Source organism: Mytilus galloprovincialis, chromosome 9, assembly GCF_965363235.1.
Source record: "Mytilus galloprovincialis chromosome 9, xbMytGall1.hap1.1, whole genome shotgun sequence".
In the NCBI taxonomy this organism is placed as follows: Eukaryota; Metazoa; Mollusca; class Bivalvia; order Mytilida; family Mytilidae; genus Mytilus; species Mytilus galloprovincialis.
The window spans coordinates 12906286-12930671 of record NC_134846.1 but is presented as its reverse complement, the minus strand read 5'-3'; the positions used below and the strand labels follow the sequence as shown (position 1 = coordinate 12930671).

The 24386-nt window shown below is 31.0% G+C and overlaps 1 protein-coding gene across 2 annotated transcripts; it reads left to right on the top strand.

Annotated features, from left to right (window-relative positions):
* Positions 1-836: 836 nt before the first annotated feature.
* On the top strand, positions 837-20220 carry LOC143044441 (uncharacterized). Of its 2 annotated transcripts, XM_076216461.1 has the most exons (13): positions 837-968; positions 5394-5497; positions 7317-7388; positions 8105-8316; positions 9019-9084; positions 9791-9874; positions 10631-10744; positions 13769-13897; positions 14343-14492; positions 15503-15587; positions 16766-16863; positions 17884-18370; positions 20013-20220. In XM_076216461.1, the coding sequence occupies exons 2-13, from the start codon at positions 5446-5448 to the stop codon at positions 20039-20041; spliced, it is 1578 nt and encodes a 525-aa protein (XP_076072576.1). In that variant the 5' UTR covers positions 837-968; positions 5394-5445; the 3' UTR covers positions 20042-20220. The 2 variants fall into 2 exon arrangements, with proteins under 2 accessions (XP_076072576.1, XP_076072575.1); XM_076216460.1 differs by lacking the exon at positions 20013-20220 and having other exon boundaries at positions 17884-18584.
* The last annotated feature ends 4166 nt before the right edge of the window (positions 20221-24386 follow it).

Here is a 24386-nt window from a genome sequence, read left to right as displayed (position 1 = left end):
CACAGGTAGGAGGCGAGATTAAACAATGAAAGTGAATATATGCTTTTTACACTAACACTATGAGTATATTTACATTTCTTAATTTCATACCTGTATCTATAATAATCATATAGAATTTAGAAAAATTGGACCTGAAAGCATAATATTTAAAAACTATAAGTATTCGGCTCACAAGAAATTTTTAATTTTTAGATTCTGAGCAGTCTTTTTAAAAGAGTTCCAGCCATTTAAAGTACCATTACCAGATAAAAACATATCGATACCCTCGTCTACGCAACAACAACTGCATTATATAACTAAGATATATGACTTTTAAGATATGATTATACGTAAAGTTTATTATTGTGCACATGCGCACCTACACCTTATTCCAGATAACAAATCTATATCAATATTAAAAATAAACTTATACAAATTTACAATAGTACTTGAAAAGGTAATAAACCTGTGTATCCATCTAAGGACCGATACAATACAGCTTATTAAGTATCTAATAATGCAGGTATTAAAAGTAAAAGTTCCTCTTATTCATGGTCATGACACTCTTCGCTTAATCCGAATACATTTGAAAGGTGTTTTGTATTGATTGATGAATGAAATACGTTAAATTGAAATATATAAAAACTTGTCAAAAATCTTTTCAAAAATTTTGAGGATGTTTTTCTATGTTCACCGAAAGGTTGTTAGTACAGTTTATTAACATTATACACTTATTTGCTCAAGAGAAATTGTATGTAGTTTCGGACAAACGTTTTGTAATCTTCCGGATGTATTATCACGTCGAAGCTGTCAAACTAAATAAACACTTGTAGAGGGTAGGATCTAAATAGCTCTGTTACTAAGATTGTAAAGCAGTTTAATTTTTATCAAAACATTTAAGTTACAAAACAATCGGATAATAACGTGTAGTGTTTGTGACTAATATTGTGTTTGGTTGTACCTCTGTATGATTTAGGAAATAATTAAAGGTATGTAATAAATTATCAAAAAAAATCTAAAGGCACGTTGGCACTATCAAAGTTTTCTTCTTCACGTTTATTCTTTATTTCTTTATGGTTCTTTTAAATGAGGCTACCGTCGAAAGAAAGCTTTGATCAAAATTTTGACGGACTTGGATGAAATAGAATATAATGTTTTGCGTCTAAAAACTTATATGGACTTTTCAGAATCTACCAATAAAAGTGAAGTTTTTCTTTAACCAAGTTTTTGATTCTGGTCAAATAAAAACTTGCGACAAATGAGCTTTACGAAGAAATTAAGATGTTTAATAAAAAAAACATAGAATTTCAGTTTTTGAATTATTTAATTCCACGTTTCTGACTTAGCTATTGTGTACGTGTTGTAATCTGTATCGTCATAGTTATATTTAAAGAGTCCAACTAAAACAGACAACACTACCGCAAAAAATAAAGAAGAGGACAAGAGAAAAAACATCAATAATTTATATTAATCTAGATATTGAACACTAAGTGCGCCACCGAAATTAGGGATAACCTCATTTTCTCCGGAAGGGTAAACAGATCCTGCTCGACTAGTTTCACCTGTCTGTTGCCAACAAAATATTAGAATATAAGTATGGAGAGATGTCATACTTCTTAATTTGACAGGGATCCTGTCGACGCCATTTGACGGATAGGTTGGGTTAGTTCGTTGACAAGTATTTCTACATATCAATTCGGTCAATAACCGTCTAATGTACAATAAGGGTAAGAAATTGCCTTCGGACAACTACAAACCATGTCATAACTGTACAATGATTCCGTACTAATACTTCTTTTGGGTCGTTTGTTCATCCGAGGCATATTTAGTTTTAATTAATTGTCAAATAATTTGTTTAATTTTAAAATTGTCAAATTAATTGACAAATAATTTGAAAATGACGTAAAGCTTTATCAACCAAACGAATAAATGAGGCGCGCAAACACAAGACGTATGATCAGTAATCGTAATGCTTCTCTCAATTAAGTTCGCAAAGATCCACGGAGTTGCAGTACAATCTCAAAAACTAGCAAAATATAACAAAGTATACAGTGGTAGCCTTTGGCTGTCTTCTGCTCTATAGTCGGGGTTGTCTCTTTGGCACATTCCCATTTCCATACTCATTTTTATATAAAACTATAAACGACTGGTACATTGTATACATAAATATCTTTATTTGGTGGACCTTTATCTTTGATACTTACAAGGTACATTTGGGTATACGTGACAAACCTTGAACAATTATTACCTCATTAATTTCACCTAGTCATTGGAGGCACGCCCGACCATTGACCATATTTATCAAATAACGTAATAAAACTTTTAACAAGCAGAATTATACTTAATTCGGTAGACAAGCGAAGTGCATGATTTCTTTCTGCCTGCCAGTACCAAGTCAGGAATGTGTTTGGTGTTATCCATACGTTTGATGTTTTTGAACTTTCGATTTTCTATTTAAATAGGGACTTTCCGTTTTGAATTTTTCTAGGAGTTCAGTATTTTTGCAATTTTACTTTTTTCTTTTGGTTCTTTTTGACACATTTTTGGGGAAGCGGTACATTTTAACATCTACCGATAACCACTTCCTTTGTCTTTTAAATTAATGTATCAAATATGAATTTACACATATGAGAAACAACATATCACGGGAAGTCCAATGCCATACTCCATGAGGAAATAAGAAAAACCATGCGCATAGGAAAAATAACAAAAAGACAAACAATAGTCCAAAAAGTTTTACACAATAATTTAAGATTGAGCATCACAAACACCATCATTAACTAGTTATATAGACTCTGAATTCCTGTTTTCCTTATCGCTTTATTTGAAAATGTGTTAGTCGTCTGTTTCATAAATTATTTTTTTACCGAAGTGCCATGCAGACGACCATACGATATGTCTTTTCTCATTGTTGAAGGCCGTACATTTTTTTTCTCACGGGCAATCATATACCACATCTTCATATTTTTATAATTAGTAGAGACACAAAATAAGAATAAAGAATAAGAAAAATAAGAACACAACGCAACAAAGCGGTTTTATAAAAATGCTTAACTAGTATAAATTTAGCTAAAGAATGCCTCCGGGTGCGAGAGTTTCTCGCTGCATTGAAGACCCATTGATGGCCTTTGGCTGGTGTCTGCTCTATGGTCGGATTGTTGTCTCTTTGACACATTCCCCATTTCCATTCTCAATTGTATTAGAAAGCGCATCTTTTATCAGGAAGCTGTTTACAAAAGAGGTCTGAATGACAAAGATTTAGCTTTTCCTACGGTTTAGTAACACGCAAGTGTATCGTTAAACATTTCCTAAAACACCACATACCTGTACTCTAGGAAAACCTTTTATTAAACCGATGAAAAAAGGCATTAAAGGGTCCTTAACTACGAAATCGATACTTTTGTATATTGTCTAAAGCATTGTATACAATGCAGACGGTGTTGTGTCAACAGCTTAACACTGCATTTCCAAACAATCTCTTCTACACAGGCAAAATTTGCTCACATGAATTTCACATGAATCTCACATGAAATTTACATGAAAAATTTCTGATACGTGAATTGAGATTTACATGAATCTCACCTGAAATTTTTCACATGAATTTCACGTGAACTTTTGAAGAAAAAAAATGGTACTCTTCATGATTTTAATCAAATTTTAAAATTTATATGTTATTTGAATTAAGTTATTTTAAAAATTCTTGTGAATTTCACGTGATAAAATTTCTTGTGATTTTCATGTGAGATTCACATGAGGTTGACATGAAACTCACATGAACTGATTTCACGTCAGTTTCACATATAAGCTCGTTTGAGGTGAAATTCATGTGAATTTCACGTGAAATTGATATGAATAAACTGTGCCTGTGTAACATGTGGTCTAAGATGTATATTTTGATATACTAGATATTATCAAATTCACTTTAATTCAATACTAAATTGGTCAAAATTTGTTAATATTAAAAAATATTGCAGTCCGCTCGATGAATGTTCTATTGTGGCGTCACTAATAAAGGTGATATACCTGATGACGACTCACACTACCGACCGTGCATGGGCAGTATAGCCAGTCAAGGACGTTAAAAACTTCCATCGTTTGGTTTGAATTTTCCTAAAGTCAACTTTCCTTTCTGTGTAGCAACATCTCAGCGGCACCAGCATATGGAGTATATGTGTCTCAATTGATACGTCACTCTAGAGCTAGCTCAAAGTACGTTGATTTTGTTGAACGAGGAATACTACTTTCTCAAAAAAAGACAGGACTAATCAAATTAAGGTCGTCACTCAAGAAATTTTACGTCGCCATCATGAGCTGATTGGCCATTATGACATAAGTGTGTCAGAAATCATATCTGATATTCTTCCTCAGTCATAATTACCTTCCATCATTACCGAACTGAACAAAGATATAACACGACGGGTGCCGTATACGGTGCAAGAAATGCTTACCCTTTGTTTAAACATATTTATTTATAGTGAATTGGGAAACAAGTTTTGCAATTTATATTAATCCCTTTCCACTTTGCAGGTGCGAGTGCTGCCTTTTAGCGGCATTAACCTGCTCTTTTTTGAAATCTACAAGGGTGTATTTAACGTGCAAGAGATATGGCTCTCTCTTAACACGAGTCAGCCATTTATCGTCCCCTTCCGACGGACTATCATCGTTTCCTCAAGACCATACTCGCAAATGTGTCAAGGGAGAGCCGAAAATTCAGTCCCTGAAATTTTCATCCCAGACGGGAATCGAACCAGGAACCTTTGTGTTAGTTGTCCGATGCACTAACCCTTCCGGAGCACCTAATTTCACTCCCGGTTTTTAGTGGAGTTCGTGTTGTTTCTTATTATTATTTATAACTGTTGTTGTAAATGTCCTTTGGTTTTGTGAATCTTTGTTTACTCCTTGTGTTTGATTGGTATTGTCTTTGACGACTCACACAAAGAGCACACGTTTGAAAGGTCATTGATATAGAACGTTTCATGTGTATATAAACACTGTGCTTGCTTTATTTGTTCATTCCTAAAAGTTATCTATTTCTACTGATAGTTAAAAGAGGCAATATCTTTTAATAGAATGTTCCCACGAGGTCAACAACTTTATAAAACGATATAAATGTACAGTACATTACACCGACATGTAATAATAACAAACGATTACACCTGAGAATTACACTGTACACCATATCACTGAAAGTTTCAAAAAATGTCTTAATCTAAATCAAATGAATAAATGACAAATCAATACTGGTCTCCAAGTCCCCGGATCAATACATTACTGAACTATTTTTCATAGTTTGTACTGATAAGGATAATAGTATAAAAGCTTAAACAGGAAGTTTGATATGACTAAAACAATGCATGATATTTGTCTTATTTGTTCTTGATACATTGGATTTATTTGGACATTATTTTTCACAGATCTCCAATTTCCGATTTCGATATGAATAAGCTTCCAGTCTAGGAGATCGGAATGTTTCGTGAGTTTCTATTGGTATATTATGTACTAACAGGAGTTTCAAATGGTAAGTACTAACCTGTTTATACAGTAGTTAGATTTTTTTAGCTGAAATCAAATCAACAGAAAAAAAATTATTTGAGCAAGGAAACTATATGATTCACAATTCTATAAACGTGAATAAGCATTACATACGTAGAGAGGCTGGACCTGTTTCGTACAATTTATTTGATACAAAAACCATTTACCGAAATCCATAGCTCCATTTGTGACATTTGTCAATTTTTTTGCGTATTTTTGAACATTTGGCACAATTATAAAGTGTGTAAGACTGGAATTTTATTTTTATAGATTCGGCGAGATTTTAGTAATGATCTAGGATTGTTTGAGAAGGAGGCTTGTCTTAACCAAGTCCCAATTTTACTACTTTTTTTTGCAATAAAAATAAAATATGGCATCGATTTAATTGGCTATTTCTCCTTGCGAACTTGCATACTAACTTGTTGCAATAAACGGTGACTGTTTTATAAAGCTGACTCATAACGCTTATCATAAAATTATTATTTTCTAATTTTCATATATCATGGATATGCATAAGCATATATATATAAATTAACCAGAGTCGTAGGAACAAATAAATACATATCACATGTTTATACTTATTTTTTTCTAAATTTCAAACTATTTATAAAAATTAAAAGCTAAATATTCAGACTTTTAATAATGAAATTTTTATTTACTAATTATCAAACTTTCATTTTTATTTTCAAATTATTTATGATGAAATTTGTATTTAATATCTTTTACATGATAAGCATAGAGACCTTTGAAATATGTATTTTTCGTAAAACAGAACCGCATGTACAAATGTTGGATAATTTAATAGGTAAACATGTTTGTTATCCCTCTCTCTCTCTTTAAAAATATCGGAATGCGTTTTTAATAACCGTTTTACATGAATCGTTATGTCATTTTTGTTAGTCCCAGGAGGCCTAACATTACGGAGCACAAATCAAACAAAAACAAACTAATTGTTCGTGAATTACGGTTAAATCGAATCAACAAATATTTGATATATAATAAATCAAATATTATGTGCAATTGCAGAATGATGTTACTCCGGATAACATAGATTGTCATGGCATGTCAAGTGATCTGAAAAACAATAAAAAGATATAAATTTACAATTTAAATATATGACAATGTAACAATAAAATCGATTGAGCTATTTATGGTGAAAGATTTTAATATCAAAACACTTACTATGAGTGTATTTGCTCTAAACTTTTGGTTGACTTTTATTTGTTTATCGTCTAGAGGCATATATATCATACAAATTCAGGGAATAAAATTATGGGCTATGTAAAATTGATTTTTTTGTTCAATTTATAACCATAAAATTATGACATGGATTTCTTCATATGCTACTATACGTCGTTCCTTGAATAACATTGGTCAGACCAAAAGTTTGGAAGATCAGATGTTTGAAACAATTTAGAATTGCATTACCAATAAGAACATTATCATAAACTGGAAACCCAGCGCCATCTATTTTACCGTTGACTTAGTGAGTTGCAACCACTTTTTAAAACAGTGAGAACAGCATTCATCCAATAGTTTACCAGGGCTGAAGTGGGATCGAAAGTTATTTCCGATAAAAGAGTGTTCAATATTTGCCTTGACCTGAGACAGTATAGTACTGATTGATGACAAAAAATTAATAAAACAACAACTTTGTAAATTATCAAACCAATATTCAAACAGTAAATAAAAAAGAAGTGTTTGGTATACATTGCAAGAGGTGATTTATATGTCAATGAGACAGCAACATAAACAGACTAACAAGAAAACTAAAAAAAAATTAATATCGTTATTCTTTATTTTAGTTTTGTGTACTAACTGTGGAACATACATAAGTAACATTCCTGAAGTAAAAGCTGTGAACGAGACTCATACAGGTAAAAACGGCTTTATTTGGGGGTTAGGGTTGGAGGAGACAAGTCGTTTTTAAACAATATATTTTTGGTCATGTAGGTCTTATACGGAACATCGATTCTCTTTTGAAAGATTTCACATTTCTTGATGCCAAAGTAATTACACGCTTGTTATATATGGTATGGTTTTTGCTCATTTGTACAAGCCGTAAAGTACCCTGAAGCTGCTCACATGCTTGTCCTTTTTATTTACAATCATACCACAACTCCTAAATTTTTATATTAGGGATATTTTAATTTTATAAAAGAGTTCTTTTTATTTTTGTCCAAATTTTATATTTAAAACTTACCCGCGTTGATAACAATTCTAGTTTATGACAACTATGTTAAAATTTACTAAATCAATATGGAACAAATAGTAACATGTCGTAAGTGTCTATGTATATTGACAAAAAAAAACTTTTATTTTTTATGTTACGATCATTCAATGTTAATCGCGCTCTAGGTGTTATTTGTAATTTTTTTATTTTTACCGTTTCCGAAACGGCTCGTTTCTTTTTCAATACATTTTTTCTTTCTTCCACAAAATCGTCTATCTGACTTAATCTCCCTTTTTGATAGTTTTTTCTCTCTCAAAGAGTTTCAAACAGAATGTGTGTCCAAGTAATGCATGTAATATTTACCACAAGACGCTAAGCAAACAACAATCAATCAATCTAACATTTATTTTTGTATTTCAGGTGTCGTATGGAATGTCACTGTTGATCCATTGACAAATTGGACATTTCGTGCGACTAAAGTGAACAGTTATGACATTACTACTAATTTGGATTTACAACTGAAAGTTGAGAATTATTTCAATTTTACTCTAACTTCAGACACTAGTGCTTTTCTTTCATTTAACATAGTAAATAATTCTCTAGACAAGGAAGATACATTTTGGAGGAATACAGTAAGTCAAAATTATAAGGTTTAGTGCTTAAGGAATCACAACAAAAGCTTCATTGTTTTATATCTTTTGAAAAAAATGGCGATCCGATATTCCGTATTTAGCTATAGATTTGCTCAATTAAAATTCCAGCCATCTCTTGAATGTTCTTTCCGGAAGTTTTAATTTGAATACATTTTCTGTTTAAAAAATGACAGTTCGCTACCATGACGAGCAGATATAAAGCTTTTTACAGTGTTTTATGATATTTTAACTTCTTTTATACGAATAAAGGAAGAAATGAGGTATACTATAATAAGGCAGAGACCAACGACAAACACATCAAAAAGAAGAAATATATGTGGCAGATCCCGATTTCAACAACAACTAAAAAAACATGTAATATAATGTACCAACCCCTTAATTGTAAAAGTTATTATTATCATAAAAGTTGAGAATAATTTTAACCGAAAGATTTGTCTTCTATCAGCGCATTTTGGGCATTTTTGCGACAAGAGTTTTGACATAACTACTAAGTTGGATCTATTCAGAAACTATACAGTCATATTCAAAACCTGTCAGTGTAGAGTATCGTGGAGATTAGAGTTGGAATTGCCAGGCATATTGGTAAGACATATCTAAGTGAGACATAGATATTAAAGTTCAGTGTTAAGATTTAACAGGTTTCTGCTGAAGCATATTGCAGTGTTTTTTTTCTCTTTTCAGAGTAAAGGGGAGCTTAAAGAAATCCATTTTAAAGTTAACTGTTTTGGTTCGGACAACGTCCCTAAGGTACAGATTCTTTCATAAGGGAAGATAACAAGTAAAACAAAGTAATATCAGAGGTTATGTGTTAATATATGAAACTTTAGATATTGGTTTCTTTCCTCAAAAATGATGAGTGAAAACTAAAAAAAACTACGGTTTAAGTTGAAGAAAAACTGCCATGGAGTGCATTTATATTTGAGATTGATGATTAAATAAAGTAAAGCTGCATATTTATACGCGAACTATATAAAATCACATAAACATATGCATTGCAGAAAAAAGTTCGAATCAAATTCATCAAAATTTCTTTCACAATAAAATCATTTTTCAGAAGACTAGAATTTTTATTCTAAGTCAAATGAGCATATTAGCTTCATGAATTTGACGACATAATTTTGTATTTCTGCAAATAAGACAGAATAATTCATATGTATGGACGATTCAAAACTTACTTGATGACTTAAGCTATTGTGATGAATAAAAAGGACATTTCATGCATAAAAACGTTATTTAAGATGCGCCAGCTGAGCAATACATAGCGCGGAATAACTATTTCATGGTGCGTAAAAAATACTAAAAATATATTAAAAATCTGTTAAAAAATTCAAAACAAAAACTAATATTTTCAACTTGAAGTTGGTTTCACTAATTTAAGGGTAAAACAGAGCACATGATGATAGCCATATTATTTCAATATGACAATATAATAATGACATGCTCTCTTTTTCAGGATATCAGAGTTATTATTGAATCTGTTAATGAATTTCCTCAGCATTTCAACGATTCGTTTCCCAAAATAATTAAAGTTAACGAGGTAATATTACCATATACATGCAAATACTTCAATTCCCGCAATTTCAACGCAAGCATATTTCCATTCCTTTGGAATTTAAGGTATAGCTTGTTTAATCTTCTGAAATGGTATTCACCTAAAAAATGGAATAGTAAAAACGCAAGATGTTGACCCTCCCAAAGAAAATTCAAATAAATAATGATAAAAAAAATATGTTGCCTTTTAGAAAAAATATGTTACATGCTTTCTGGAGAAAATAAATTAAACCGTTCATTACGTCTTTGATGAAAGGTTATATGTTGATCTTTTATTAAACACAAGTTTGCAGTACATCGTTTTGCTAAGTCTTTCTGTTGATTTCTAGACCCGTGTTACTTGCAGAGTAATGCATCTGCCCGTCTGCCGCATATTTCACAGTAACAAGTAATTTAGCTTGTTGGAGTATATGCCACAAAGTTGTGTTCAGACTTAACAAATAGCATGATTTCCTTCTGTATGGTTTAAAGCTTCTAACAACTTAAATTGTAAAACTCATACAATGTCCATGATTTTTTAGGCAAGTTTAAGTTAAATTTTCTTTGTATTTTGCGAGGCAGAAAGAGAAAGGATTTTTTTTGTCAATCTATCATTAAAATAGTAAAGCTTAAAATACTACATGAAATGGTTGATTCAAGAAGCAAACTGTTATTGATATAATACTTTATTTAACTTCGTTCAACTAGTTGATCATCTGTGTTGTGTTGTTGTTGTTTTTAAATATATATTTATAATTTTTAGAATACGAACAATGATACATCAGTATTAAGTATATTCCCATACCTTATTGACAGCGATATTCCTACACCTCAGTTAAACGACTTCACCTATACAGTAAAAACAAGCAACGTTCAGGTACAAACTTTTATACTTTTTAGTATTCACAAATTTAAATTTAAAAACTCGTATATAAGTTTTACAAATTAGTCTTTTAATTTACGGAGGATTAGAAGGCAGTTGAAATAGTTTGCAAAGAGTTTTGATTAATTAGTTAAGGGGACAGTAGTTTATTGATATTAAAATCTTGTTAATCTATTGAAAAAGAGTGACAAAAGATACTAGAGGGACTTTCCATTACATAGATAAAAAAAATAAATTAACAACGTCATGTCTACAAAAGAAAAAGACAAACAGACAAACAATAGTACACAAGACACAACATTGAAAACTATAGACCAAGCAACACGAACCCGACGAACGAAAAGAGACAACTCAAATTAATGTAACAAACAAACCTGACTGAGTGAATTGCATGAACTGTAAAGGGAGCGAGATAGTTGTGTCGACAATATATATGTCTTCTGATATAAATGCATATTCAAACTCAGTCAACTTTAATGTTACAAACGAGAATATGATACAATCGAGGAAAGTACAGATCGGACAACTGTAATCTTATGACCAAAACATCTCGGTTTAGTCAATTATTTATTTATGGTGTTCGTGAAAACGGATGTTGTGTGGATTTCGGTCGTACTTCTTCATACCTTTCCTGGGGCAGTTTTTTGTGTCAAGTGTACCGGTGTTGATGAAGTCCGTATATTATAAACATGCACGATCGTAACGTATTAGCTTAAAAAATGTATGCTACTGCTACGAAATGGGAGGTGGACTATTGAAAAGTTGAAAGCATCACGTTTGTCTTATATTCTAGTTTGAAGTCGCCCATCTCTGTTAGTATTGAGGGAATGATCAAAATGTGAAATAGACCGTCTACTTTTGGTGTTATCTTTAATCTCAAATTCGCTGGGATATATGAGTTGTAATCACTCTTTAAAATAAGGGTCAATGAGTGATAGATAAACTCATCAAAGATACCAGGATTGAAAATTTGAATTAAAGCCAAACGCACGTTTCATCTACAAAAGACTTATCAGTGACGCTAGAATAAAAAAAAAATAAAAGCCAAACACAGAACCAAATCGATGTATCTGAAAGAGAAATTATAAAACCTTGAAATAACATAAACGGTACAAATTTTCCTGCACCAGATGCGCATTTCGACAATACATGTCTCTTCAGTGATGCTCGTGGCCAAAATATTTGAAATCCAAATCTTATATACAAGATGAAGAGTTATTATCCAAAATGTTTAAAAAAGAATAGCAAAATCCGTGAAAGGAATCAGAGCTTTGCATGAGGGAGATACATTCCTTAATTTATAATAATGTCACTGATGAGTCTTTTGTAGACGAAACGCGCGTCTGGCGTATATACTCAATTTAGTCCTGGTATCTATGATGAGTTTATTTCTAACATTTTGTAACAGAAAATTTTAAATACACAAAAAAATCCTTATTTTCATGAAAGATGCTTTTTGTTTTTGTAAATGTTCTGTATGAATTCTGCTTTGTATGAGTACAAAAGCAAGTCGACCAGAAGTGGTGCACAATTAGTGCCCATTGGAATACTGAATGTTTGCTAAAATGTCAATACACCAAACTCAACAAATATGTTGTCACGCAAGACAGTTAAGCATTTTCGTGATAACAATTTTCGGCGAAAAACAAGGCGTTTCAAAAGTTTTTATCATTTATACAATAATACTGCAATTGATAAATGCATACCTAGTAGGGTCAGCCGTTGTTCGTACCGATATTAATCTATTGCACAGTAAATAGTGTACATGGGTGTTGTTCGATTTTGGAAAGAAAACAAATGTAAATGACATCATCTTTTTTTCTGACAGGATATTTTTCTGTTATGGAAATGTAGTTCTATTTTACAAACTATTCCATTTAAAAGGTAAATAGTACGTAAAACCACAATGACGCAGTTTTTGAACCTGTTACAAATTGGGGTTATGATGTCAATATTGTCATATAGGAAATACAAAATTTCATCTATTTCAATTACAAATTAATTTGAAATTTAAAACAGTGATTTGGTTTTAATTATCCGGTCTTAAACAATAGGGTTGTGCTCATGATACAAAACCCACATCAGCATAGTCTCGGGGAAGAATGACTTAAATCGCACTACATGGACCTATACAATATGTCTGTCTCAACTCTAAAGAAACATGTTTTGCTGTCTTTGATCTTGAGATATTGTAATGATCGTCTGATCTGCAATTGTACTGATTGCCGATTATGATTGATTGACTAAGTGAGGTGACGCATTACTGGTTATACATGCCGGTCTAACAGCGTTTTGAGTTCATATGATCCCGGAACTAAATGCAACGGTAGTATGCCGCTGTTCAAAAGTAAAACAAAGAGAAAGCAAATCAGGGTTACAAACTAAAACCAAGGCAAACCCTTCAACTGTAAGAGGAAAACAACGAAACAACAAAAACACAGAAGTGTTTTTTTAACTTTTAATCTATTGTTGCCTTTATTTAAATAGTCGACCAGACAGCAGTTTGTCTTGCAATTGATTATTATGAAGATTTTGACTGTTACAACCAGAAATAAGGATTTGAACAGAATATTAGACAATAATTGTCTAAAGATCAAGTGGATACATTCTCCAATTCAGCCTCTTTTCCCAAAGGATCTCTGCAAAGAGTAACTAGATAGTCAAATTCAAAACCAACCAAAATCTTATTTTAATTAATTGCATTATTAGAATTTCTTCAGAAAATAAACAATTTAAATTTGTAAATTAATATTCATTTTGTGAAATTAACAAAACATTATTCAAAATAAAATAGGTTGTCACAGCTTACTTTGGCGATATTTTTCTCGTATTATTCAATGACACATCATACATTCTCACACTTAAACCAGGGCTGTAATTTCCATATTTACGAAAACAACCAAACAATTTAGGATTAAGTGAAAGAAATGATACTTTCATTGGTTAATAATGATGTTGATCAAGTTACATAAGTATCTGAAATGTTTATTTATGTATGCTATTGCATTTCTTTTTCAGAATGATGCTACACCATGGTTCTACATACCCATCGCATCCTCAGATAACCTTCGAGTCAAGGCATCTCCGGACTTTGATCAGCTTCATAAAAATAACATCAGCATTTTAACTTTGATAGTTGTAGTTAAGGTATGCTAAGCTATGTACATATAAATGTTTTATAAATAACTTTGAAGGTAACGTTTTTTAATAAATATTTTAGTGTTATTGTACCCAATGAATTATGTGCAGTGACTTGAAACTTTATTCGTTATAGCATTAACAAATTGTATAATATATATGCAACGTTTGTTTAATTTTTTGTAACGGTTTTTCAAGGTTTATATTATCTACTTGAAAGAATTTGCAATGACATCTAGAATTTTGAAAATAATCTTGCAAGGTTAAGTTGCTTTCGCATTGGCGTGTACATAATTTTTCTCTATAAGCATTATTAGAATTGCTAAATCTTCAAATTTTTCGTTTATATTTTATTTTACACGCGTCATCAAACTCGTTTTAAAGAAAGGAAGTCGCTGTTGATTTAATAACATTGTCTGTTTTCTGCATGAATATTGATATTCTTTCATTCCAGGCAAACGATGAATCTGGTTTTGAAATAAACACTACTTTACAAATAGAAATAGTTGACGTCGATGATTTGCCACCATCTTTCCAGTATCCTGGATGCCAGAACAATTGTTCAGTTACTCCATATGAAGCATACACTGGACCTTCTTGGCGGGTATTTTTTTTTTAGAATTAAAAACCATCACCAATGTCCATAAATACTTTTTTTAACTGGTGACAGTGAATTAACTTAACTTCAATTGTTCCCGAAACTCATTTATATCCGAAAATGATTGTCCACAACACTGTAATAGACGTATAAAACGAGATGGCAGTACCATGAGCCAGTGTGTCGATAGTTGACACAATGCTGTACATTTAACTGTAAAGTTTCATTTTATAAATTTAGTTATTGTACAAAATGTAAGGCTACATCTCAGATAGAATCTGATGTTTAGTTAGCACAGTTTTTTATGCTCACGACATTTTTTATATTGTTTTTTTTTTCATGTTTATTTTTTTTAATATTTTTTTTTAATTCGAACCTGACAAATATTGATTCAACAGACATACATTTAGATAGGTGGTGTATAACCGATTCAAACCTTCACAAGCAACACTTCCATTAATTGTCGCATAGTTTAACTTTGAAGGGGGAAATAAATTTCTTGTCATATATAATCATTTGTATTGTCAGATAATTATATTTACTTTAACAGAATTTTCAGTTTTTTCCATACAGAAATATAAATATAGTTATTTGTTATGCGTTTTAAATACAATTTTTTAAACAATGTAATCGACACAGTATTTTAACCTCCATCTACAATTTATGTAAACATAAATTGAATAAACAGGTTACAATTGTTAAGGACCTTTAAGTACGTTTTCAAGTTGCTATCAACATTTGTTTGTCATATTTGTTATTAGATTCAAAAAAAAAATTATCATGTTTCAATGAAGATGTAAAATATCATAAACACTCTAAACAGTTAAGCGATCGTGAGGTAGCTGCAAACATTTTTCATGAAGATTACAAGTTACAGAATCATTTTAAAAAAGTATCATTGTAAATGCCACTATATTGCGTTATTGACGCCAATCAGAATAAGTTTATATTAAAAACAACATGGCAAAGAAACCACTTACCAATATATATTCTCTTATTAATTATGTTTGATTCAGGGACCTATAAAAGTACAACCAACAGATATAATAGCAAAAGACCAAGATTCTCTCGGCTCTAGTATCAAGTATAGCATAAAGAAATGTAAGTTACAAAAAGAAGCCTTTTTGTTCAGTTATAGTTTTCCTCATTGTTTATCTGGTTCGAACAAAATCAAAACCACATTAAAAAATTAAAAGATAAGGATGTTAGGTGGTCGAATGGAAAACTAGGTACATGATTGAATAATTATTACCGCATTGAGGTTTAGCACCTTTCATATTATTGATTTGTTTAATGATTTTTTTCTCTCCATTTTTTCATTTAATGTTTCAATATATCTGAATGTTCAGTATGGACCATTTTTCATTCGTTTGGTTTGTTTTAGCTTTTGATTTTGCCATTTGATTAGGTACATTTTGTTTTGAATTTTCATCGGAGTTCAGTATTTTTGTGTTTGAGCTTTTTTCAAATAATTAAAAATAAACTTGCGCAACCAAGATTTCTGAGACTTTGGTCCATTTTTCAATACTTTTCCCAACGCTTTAATGTAAATTTCCAGCAGCATAATTATAAATTGAATATGTCACTTTAATTAAACAAATGATTAATGCCTCTACATACATATCTTGTAATTGTGTACAGAACCAAATAAGATAAGTCAACAAAAAGTGGTAGAGATAATAACAGGAGACCATAAAGACATGCCGAAGAAATGTAAACAATAGAATATCAAAACGAAAAAGAAGAACAAGCCAGTAACAGTTCAAAAACACAACACACAAAGCTAGAGATAGAATTACACGATCCCAAATAAAGACAGGGGTAATTCAGGTGTTTTAGAATGGTATGCAATTCCTGTCCCGACAAGACGTTCGTCGTAATAACGACAACATCGGGATCAAGGAAAGGATGATGTTGATTATAGATACGGCGAGTGCAGGATATGAATGGTTATATATTTGTAATATATAGTTGCCTACGTTAACAAACAAATAGGTTTACCCATGAATGGCTTATGATTAGGTTTTTGTCATTAAATGTGAAAGCGGATTCTAACAATATGGTTACTAATAAGCTATCATTACAATGTCATTCTCGACCATTCTTTATTCCCCGACATATTTTGTTTGACTTCGTCACTGTTTTCAAATTTTATTTTTACAAAGGTCACTTTTGAAACCTATTAAACCGACAGGAAATATTTGGTATTTTACTAAAATTATATGTTATGAATTTGTTTTAAAATCCAACATGTGACATAAATTTGATTTAATTTCTAGCTCCAAACAACTACCATTCTAGTTTTGAAATCGACCAGAGTACCGGCGCCATAACACAGATTGGCGACGTGCTGACAGTCAATGTTTTGACAATTGTGGTAAGTTAGACTTCTGTTACTTTCCTAGGCTACTTGACACCAGTAATCAGAACATTTTGAAATATCTTAAAACAATCATTAAACCATGTTAGTAATTTATACAGTACCTATTGTATACACCGGATTTCATTGATTGTGCTTTTCATTTGGGATTTGCTTAGGGACTTTTCGTTTAGAATTTTCCTCTGAATTTGGTATTTTTGTTATTTTACTTTTTGGCAAATAATGCTTTGATCTTCGTCGACGTTTAAGGTAAACTCATTAAAAATTCAATCGAAAAGAACAAGTTTAAAGTAAAACAAGGATATTCATCCGAGCAATGCGTGAAGTAACTGTTCATAAGTCTTTACCTGAATTTCACGATTGCGAGCATGCAAATGTTTTTTTTTAAAGCAGTTCGAATAAATCAAGTCTTACTTTTAATACATCTCATATCACAGGAGCCTAGTAGTTCTCAGAAGCAGATATTTCAATTTATGTTCCTTATGTATTGCAGTATCGTCGGTTAACGATAGCTGTTTACAAATTTATATATATATGATAAACTACAGACATAATCGCTATATAAGCAGGAGGTTTGGCTAGCCACTAAACCAGCTTAAACCCACCGTTTGTTCTTGAAATGTCTTGTACGAATACAGAAATATGTCAGTTGTTATTAAATACTTAGTTTCTATGTAACTATGTTGCCGTTTGTTTTTGTTGCATTTCAGTTTTTCTATTGTTCATTTGTTTCCTCTTATGGTTGATATATTTACTTCGGTTTTAGTTCGTTACGCGGATTTGTTTTCTCCTAAGGATTTATGACTTTTGAACAGCAGTATACTACTGTCATATTCCTGACTTGGCATTTTCTTATGTAGAAAATGGTAAAATGAACCTGGTTTATTAGCTAGCTAAACCTCTCACTTGTGAACAAAACAAACAGACATAATAGGTAAAAATGTCTAAAATACAGCAGGCAACATTGTGTTATAATCTTAATCACTAATAAGTATGCCATTTGTCATGTTATTACAGGCAACAGAAGATACTGCTAATGGATTTTCGCAGTCTGCAACATTATTGATAAGACTTAGTAATGACTCTTCGTACCTTCCCGAAACTTCGAAGGTGAAGGATGATTCAAGCAAGTTGAGATTGATAGTAATAGTTGTTGGTGCCATTTCCTTAGTTATTATAGGAATTCTCATATTCCTTGTGATATTCGTGTATAAACGAACAAAAAAGAAAATGACTGTTGTTCCAAAGGAACAGTCACCAAACACAACCGTTGAAGACCTAGTATCAGACAGACCGTCAACAGTTGACGAGAAAGTAAATAATTGGAAACAGACTATAGATCCAATGCAATGGCCAACAGTCACTAGCAGACGACAACAGCTTGATCCACTTCATTTGAGGGATGAATCCACTGAAACTGAAGAAAGTAGTATAAAGAAGAAAAGACCTAGAAAAAAGAAAAAGAAACTAATGGAAATATTTGATGGAACAAAACAATACGATGGTAAAGCTGATATTGAATTTTATATGGAACAAAATAAGAAAAAAATAAAGCGATCAACAAAAAGTAAAAACAAGAGGCCTGAAACCGGACCTTTGTTTGTCAAAAGTGACTAAATAATGATATAGATCATATATCTTTTTAACGCATAATATATATTATATAAGCTTCTGGTTTGTCTCACTAATAGTATGTTCCAACCATAGAAATTAATATTTTTGGTAAATGGTTTGTTTTTTCAGTTGGTACGAAATTCGACGACCATTCATCTTTTTTTCTTTTCCTTTTAAATTGTTTTAGGCTGTGGTAGGTTTGTAATCTAATGAACAATTTTTACAACTTTAACTTAAACTAAAATTTATTTTTATAGTTACATAAAAGAACACTGTTTTTTTATATATATATAATCAATGATTTTTTAACAATTTTCATAAGACATTTTCAGGAAATTTCGTGTCTTTTCAGGAAATTTAGTGTCGGATAATTCTTTTCAAATTTTATTATCCCCATAATGGTGCTTAAGCTGTGGACTCACTACCAAGCATCCTTTTTGAGTCATCAATATATCTATCAATGCTTCTCATGTGTGAATCATGGGATAAATCCTGGTTCATACATTAAATGCTTCATACAAGGCTTCCTCAGAAAAACAGAGAAAGATCTATTGCGATATTAACTTCACTAACATTCTGCTTTGTGCAGATGATTTCCTCTTTATGTTTATTGTACATCTAACTTATTGAAATACATGATACCAATCGTACAGTTCGGTCTACTTTCTATCTAGACTTACATACTGTTATCTAGAGCTTTAATTTCCTAGAATTATGTCCCTGATACAGGGTTGCGGCTTACGAGGACGCTGTTGGACTGTCGTAAATTGAAGTAGTCTCCAAAAAGTTTATCGACATAAATGAATACGTGTCACAGATGAAAACGAATATTGACAATTTGTCGTTGAGATTACAAATGGTATTCTATAAATTTGTAAATGGTTTTCGGATTTTGTATTTTAAGTTACTGTCTCGTTGGTTATTACACCACATCCCTTATCATTTACATTTACATTATGATTATAGATATTAGCTAGTAACATATCATTTCAACAGTATTAAGTTATATTAGTAAAATATATGTTTATATGTCAGACTCTCACTAAATTATGCCAAGCAATACATAGTCCATCTGATGACTGAAAAATAACTTATTACACAATTACTTTCTATCATATATTTGACAATGATAAACAGTTTGATGCATTTAAGGACAAATGTTTTCTGTACCTAGTTGAAATTGTTCATGGATTGAATATTTCATCGAAATTGGTGACGGTTACATGTCAAAACTTCCATTGTCTTGCTTCAAATTTATTCTCAAGACTCTAAGACTTTGCTATTTGTTTGTCCATTTTAGATTTGAAATACTTCCCAGAACAAATCTTATATTTAAATCCCATTTGCCTTCATTTTTTCTCTTTTGAAAAATATGAATTTATCTATATTGCAAGTCCAATTATAAGACAGACGAATGGGATTGAAAACAGTCGAAATGCATATCAACACTTACGTCAGCTGATATTAGAAAAGAGCAAATAAAATCCAAATTATTCACATGACTTTTAATTTTCAAATTTCCCTATTTTCAGAGTCATCAAATGGACTATACCAGTTGTGATTGCCAGTATTATGAATGATAATTTCAGTGCATGTTATTAGGAGTGGAAAATTAAGATTTGTTATCCAATAAGCATTGTTTGTTATTTCATTTTGTAAGACAAATAATTTGAGGTTTATTTTATTGCATTTATTGTATTTTTTATTTATTATTGTTTGTAAATAAAACATATTTTTGTATCTTTTTTCTTTTGAATCTTATGTTATATAAATTAAATTAAAATTGTTTATGTAAATATGCAATGATTCACCTAATAAAAGTCAAAATGATATACAAAACCTACATGCACGCTAAAACGATTCACACATGGAATGCAACTACAATAAAAGAATATGACAATAACCTCAGACAATGTTTATAAAAAAAGACGAATACAGAATGAAAACAACCAGTCATAAATTTTTGCATGCGGGATACATTGTAAGCTCAATACCGAATATTTGTAAATGCCGACAATGTTGCAGAGCTATACACCTGAAAGGACTTTTAAAATAGGCACATCCATCTAAGAACAAGTTTGCCTGATAGAGCTAAACCTTAGTTTCAGTATAATTACGTGATATTCACTTATTCTAAACCACGTGAGTAGCACGTCTAACGAGCAGAAACGTTCTGCAGTCAACGTCAAATCAACACAAACTATTAAATATGACACTGGACAACCATTGACAAAGTTCCAGGTTGAAAATACTCATAAAAAACAGATGGAGCATACAATAAAATGCATCACGAAAGTACACATAACGATACAACAGATAGTAAGAATACAAGCACAATATCGTTTCAATCATTTTCACACGTACGAAATGTAACCACCACTCTTTTTGTCAGTGACTGTAAAATTTATAATTGGCTGTGTTTTGGTATCTATCTTCTTTTAACTGTGGTTTCCAACGAAACATATTCAAACTGACTAAAACTTATAATCTTATATATAGTTGAAAATTATGCTTGCGGTTGAACTTGCTGTGGGATTGCAAGACACAGAACATTAGCATGAACAATTGACCTAGAAATTCGTTCTTTTATTGTGCTCGAATGATATGCTTTTATGTCAATGTCAATTATCAGGTTTCTTCATCTTGCAGGTTGAGACAAATTTGTGCAAACTATTTTGTGTTTGTGTAAAGTCCATGACGTATGAATATCATGTAAAAAAAAAATTGCAAAACCACGAGTTGATTTGACATATACAATTTGAGTCTGGAAAAATATCGTGCCTTAGATAAACATGTAGCTGTGTGATAAAGAAGGTTTGACGTTGTAAATGAAACAGTGAATTTGTAAAATTAGGAATTTTGTAAAATCCCTGCAATTTCAGTGATTTTGAATAATCACTGAACTGATAAGTGATTTTATAAAATCCCCGATATTGACCAGGGATTTACAGAATCATTGAAATAATGAGGATCTATTTTACAGATTCCCTGATTAAATTCAGTTAATTTGTAAAACAAAAATAAATGTTAAAGAAATCTTAAAAATAAGTCTACAGCAGTTAGACAAGTTTGAAGTTAAATTTAGCCTTTTATATAAAATACTTAATAGGTGAACATTTTTCATGAAACAACTTACATACTTGACCCAATTGCCCAGGTACATATGTCATTAAAGTAAGTGTAATCTTACACACAAATGTTTCTTCAAATAATACAAAAATTTAAAAAAAACTGAAATATATTTAAAATGTTTTAAAATATGGAACAGTGAAAATAAGAAGAAAGTTCAAAGCTTATTACTAACAAGAAGACAAAATAAGCTCTTATAATTTCTGAGATTACTTTATCTCATATCGTCCTAGATATCAATAAAATATCAATGGACGCCAAGCACACAATAAATCTACCTGTTATGTTTTCAAGTGTTCTAAAAATCATCGATCATTTAAGAGGGAGTTGGGTTTTCAATGACTTGTTTGATTCTATCTTTCTTGGAAAAAGATCAGAAAAGTTTCAAAAGAGTGAGAAAAAAGGGAATTCAAGACGTTTAATGTATGGCTAGTAGATATTCTTGATAAAACAGAATTGAATGTCCACAGATGAACAATTGAAAAGAAAAAATGGTTCAATCATTACTATATAAAAAAGGGGGCAGATACCAATGGACTATCAGAATGAGGAGATAATAATAGTGCCAAAACGAGGCCAACAGAAAAAAACGAAAGTCCACAAAAACTACACGAAAAAAACTAGATATTGCAAAATAAGAATTTCATTAAAAACTGGAACGAATTTATGTGCTCTGGAAGGGTCAGTATTAATGGTTTTCTATAGTAGCAATTGTCAAGCTAATATTAAACTCCTGGTTAAGGTTTATGTACCCTTCTGTAGCCATTTTTGTACGAATTTTTCAAACCTCAATTGTATCAAAACTAAAGATATAATAAATAATAGAGATAGGCCATTTAGTACATGTTCCACGGGGAAACTTGATGTAAAGCATTATTTTTTACTGTTTCATTGCATTTGATAGAAAAAGAGGACTTTGTGGCAAATAAATCAAGATTTTTATAGAAAATCCACAGCCTTAAATGCAAAGATTTTTGTTATAAAATTTGAAACATAAATTACTCACTTGATTTTCTATGATGTGCTAGTGTTTATTTTTTACAAAAAGTTCTGAGTAACCTGTAAATTCCAAAACACCTCGTGCTGAGTCACTAAAGTCGAGCGCACCCTAAAAGGTATACTTGATTTTGGCCATATTTATACTCGTCTTAACCAATAACTACATTTATAAACTTGTTTTAAGGAAATCAATGCTAGCACTGCATGCAATAATCCTATATCTATCAGTCATCCAATTGCCAAATATGAGAGTACAAGGATAAAGGCTGTGGATTTTCTATAAAAATCTTGATTTATTTGCCACAAAGTCCTCTTTTTCTATTAAATGCAATGGAACAGTAAAAAATAATGCTTTGCATCAAGTTTCCCCTTGGAATATGTACAAAATGGCCTATCTCTATTATTCATTATATCTGTAGTTTTGATACAATTGAAGTTTGAAAAGTTCGTACAAAAATGGCTACAGAAGGGTACATAAACCTTAAATACATAAGTGTTGTTGAGTCAATTTTGAAATTCGCTATTATGCGTTTATATTATAGCGAGCATCAAAAATAGTCTCAAACGGCAATTTATAAATTATATGATATTGATTTTATTAATAATAAAGAATAATACTTAAACGAGTAAAAGTAATTACTAAAAATATTGAACAGGCCAACTGACGACACCAATCACTAACATCCAACTTTTCAATAAAAGGTATAAACAAAAGAAAACAACAACGAACACCACATGGTTTTTAAGGTAGATCATAAGTATATATTTTTTGAGACAGAATTTTCTTATAATTTGCCAAAATGAAGATTTTAGTATGCTTTTTTTCAAAAATATAATAAAAAGTATGGGTCACCGGGCTATTTTTCATGCTGTGAGTCGTTGAAATTGCCTAAATTTGGTTAGATTGTTCATGAAAAAACACATTTGTGTGCATAAAAAAAAATCTATGAGATAGTTTTTATTATGTGTTTTAAGAAAATAAAAAGAAAAAATTTCCCTACTAGACCAGTATAATTTTTTTACTAAAAGAGTTATCTCCCCTTAAATGGCTCATTTGAAAAAATGATTCTAAAAACAAACAAAAAAGATATTTGTTTAAATATTTTGAAAAATATAACAAATCAACATGTTTTCCTTATACATGTATGAATAAACAGGCTAACCATTAAATTGCAAATCTATCTCCAAATTTGCAGATTTGAGCAAAGAACTAGACCAATTTTGTACTGTGATTGTACAATCCAAGATGGCGGTATACCATTAATCTACATTTTAAAATAGTTTGACCTTGTACAAGCACATTATGGTATTTTTTTCAGATGACAAATGACGGCTAAGTTATAATTCAAAATGTATGTTATTATTTGTATAACATTTTAAGTGGAAGCCTGAACAAGTCCGTCATATCTTAAAGACAGGTGTGTGTAATATCAGCATGTTTGATTTCTACAACTTGTAAAAGACAAATCAAGAAAAAAAAATCATACACTCATGATGACCATACGGTGCTGAGCTTTGACCTAGGTATGTAAAGCTTGAATACGTTTGGTCTTAAAGTCTAAATTTGTTATCCCATTTTTTTCCCTGATAAAAGTTGAACTTGACTTGTTAGTAATAATTAGAGTAAAGTCCCTTCAGATATACATTTCTTAATACTTGTACCTGTATATTTATTACTTTAAACAAACTTTATCTAAACGTTTTTGAAACATTTTTACCATTTAATCAAACCATGCCACTTGATGTTATCAATGTATTGATTTCTTTATCTTTACCGA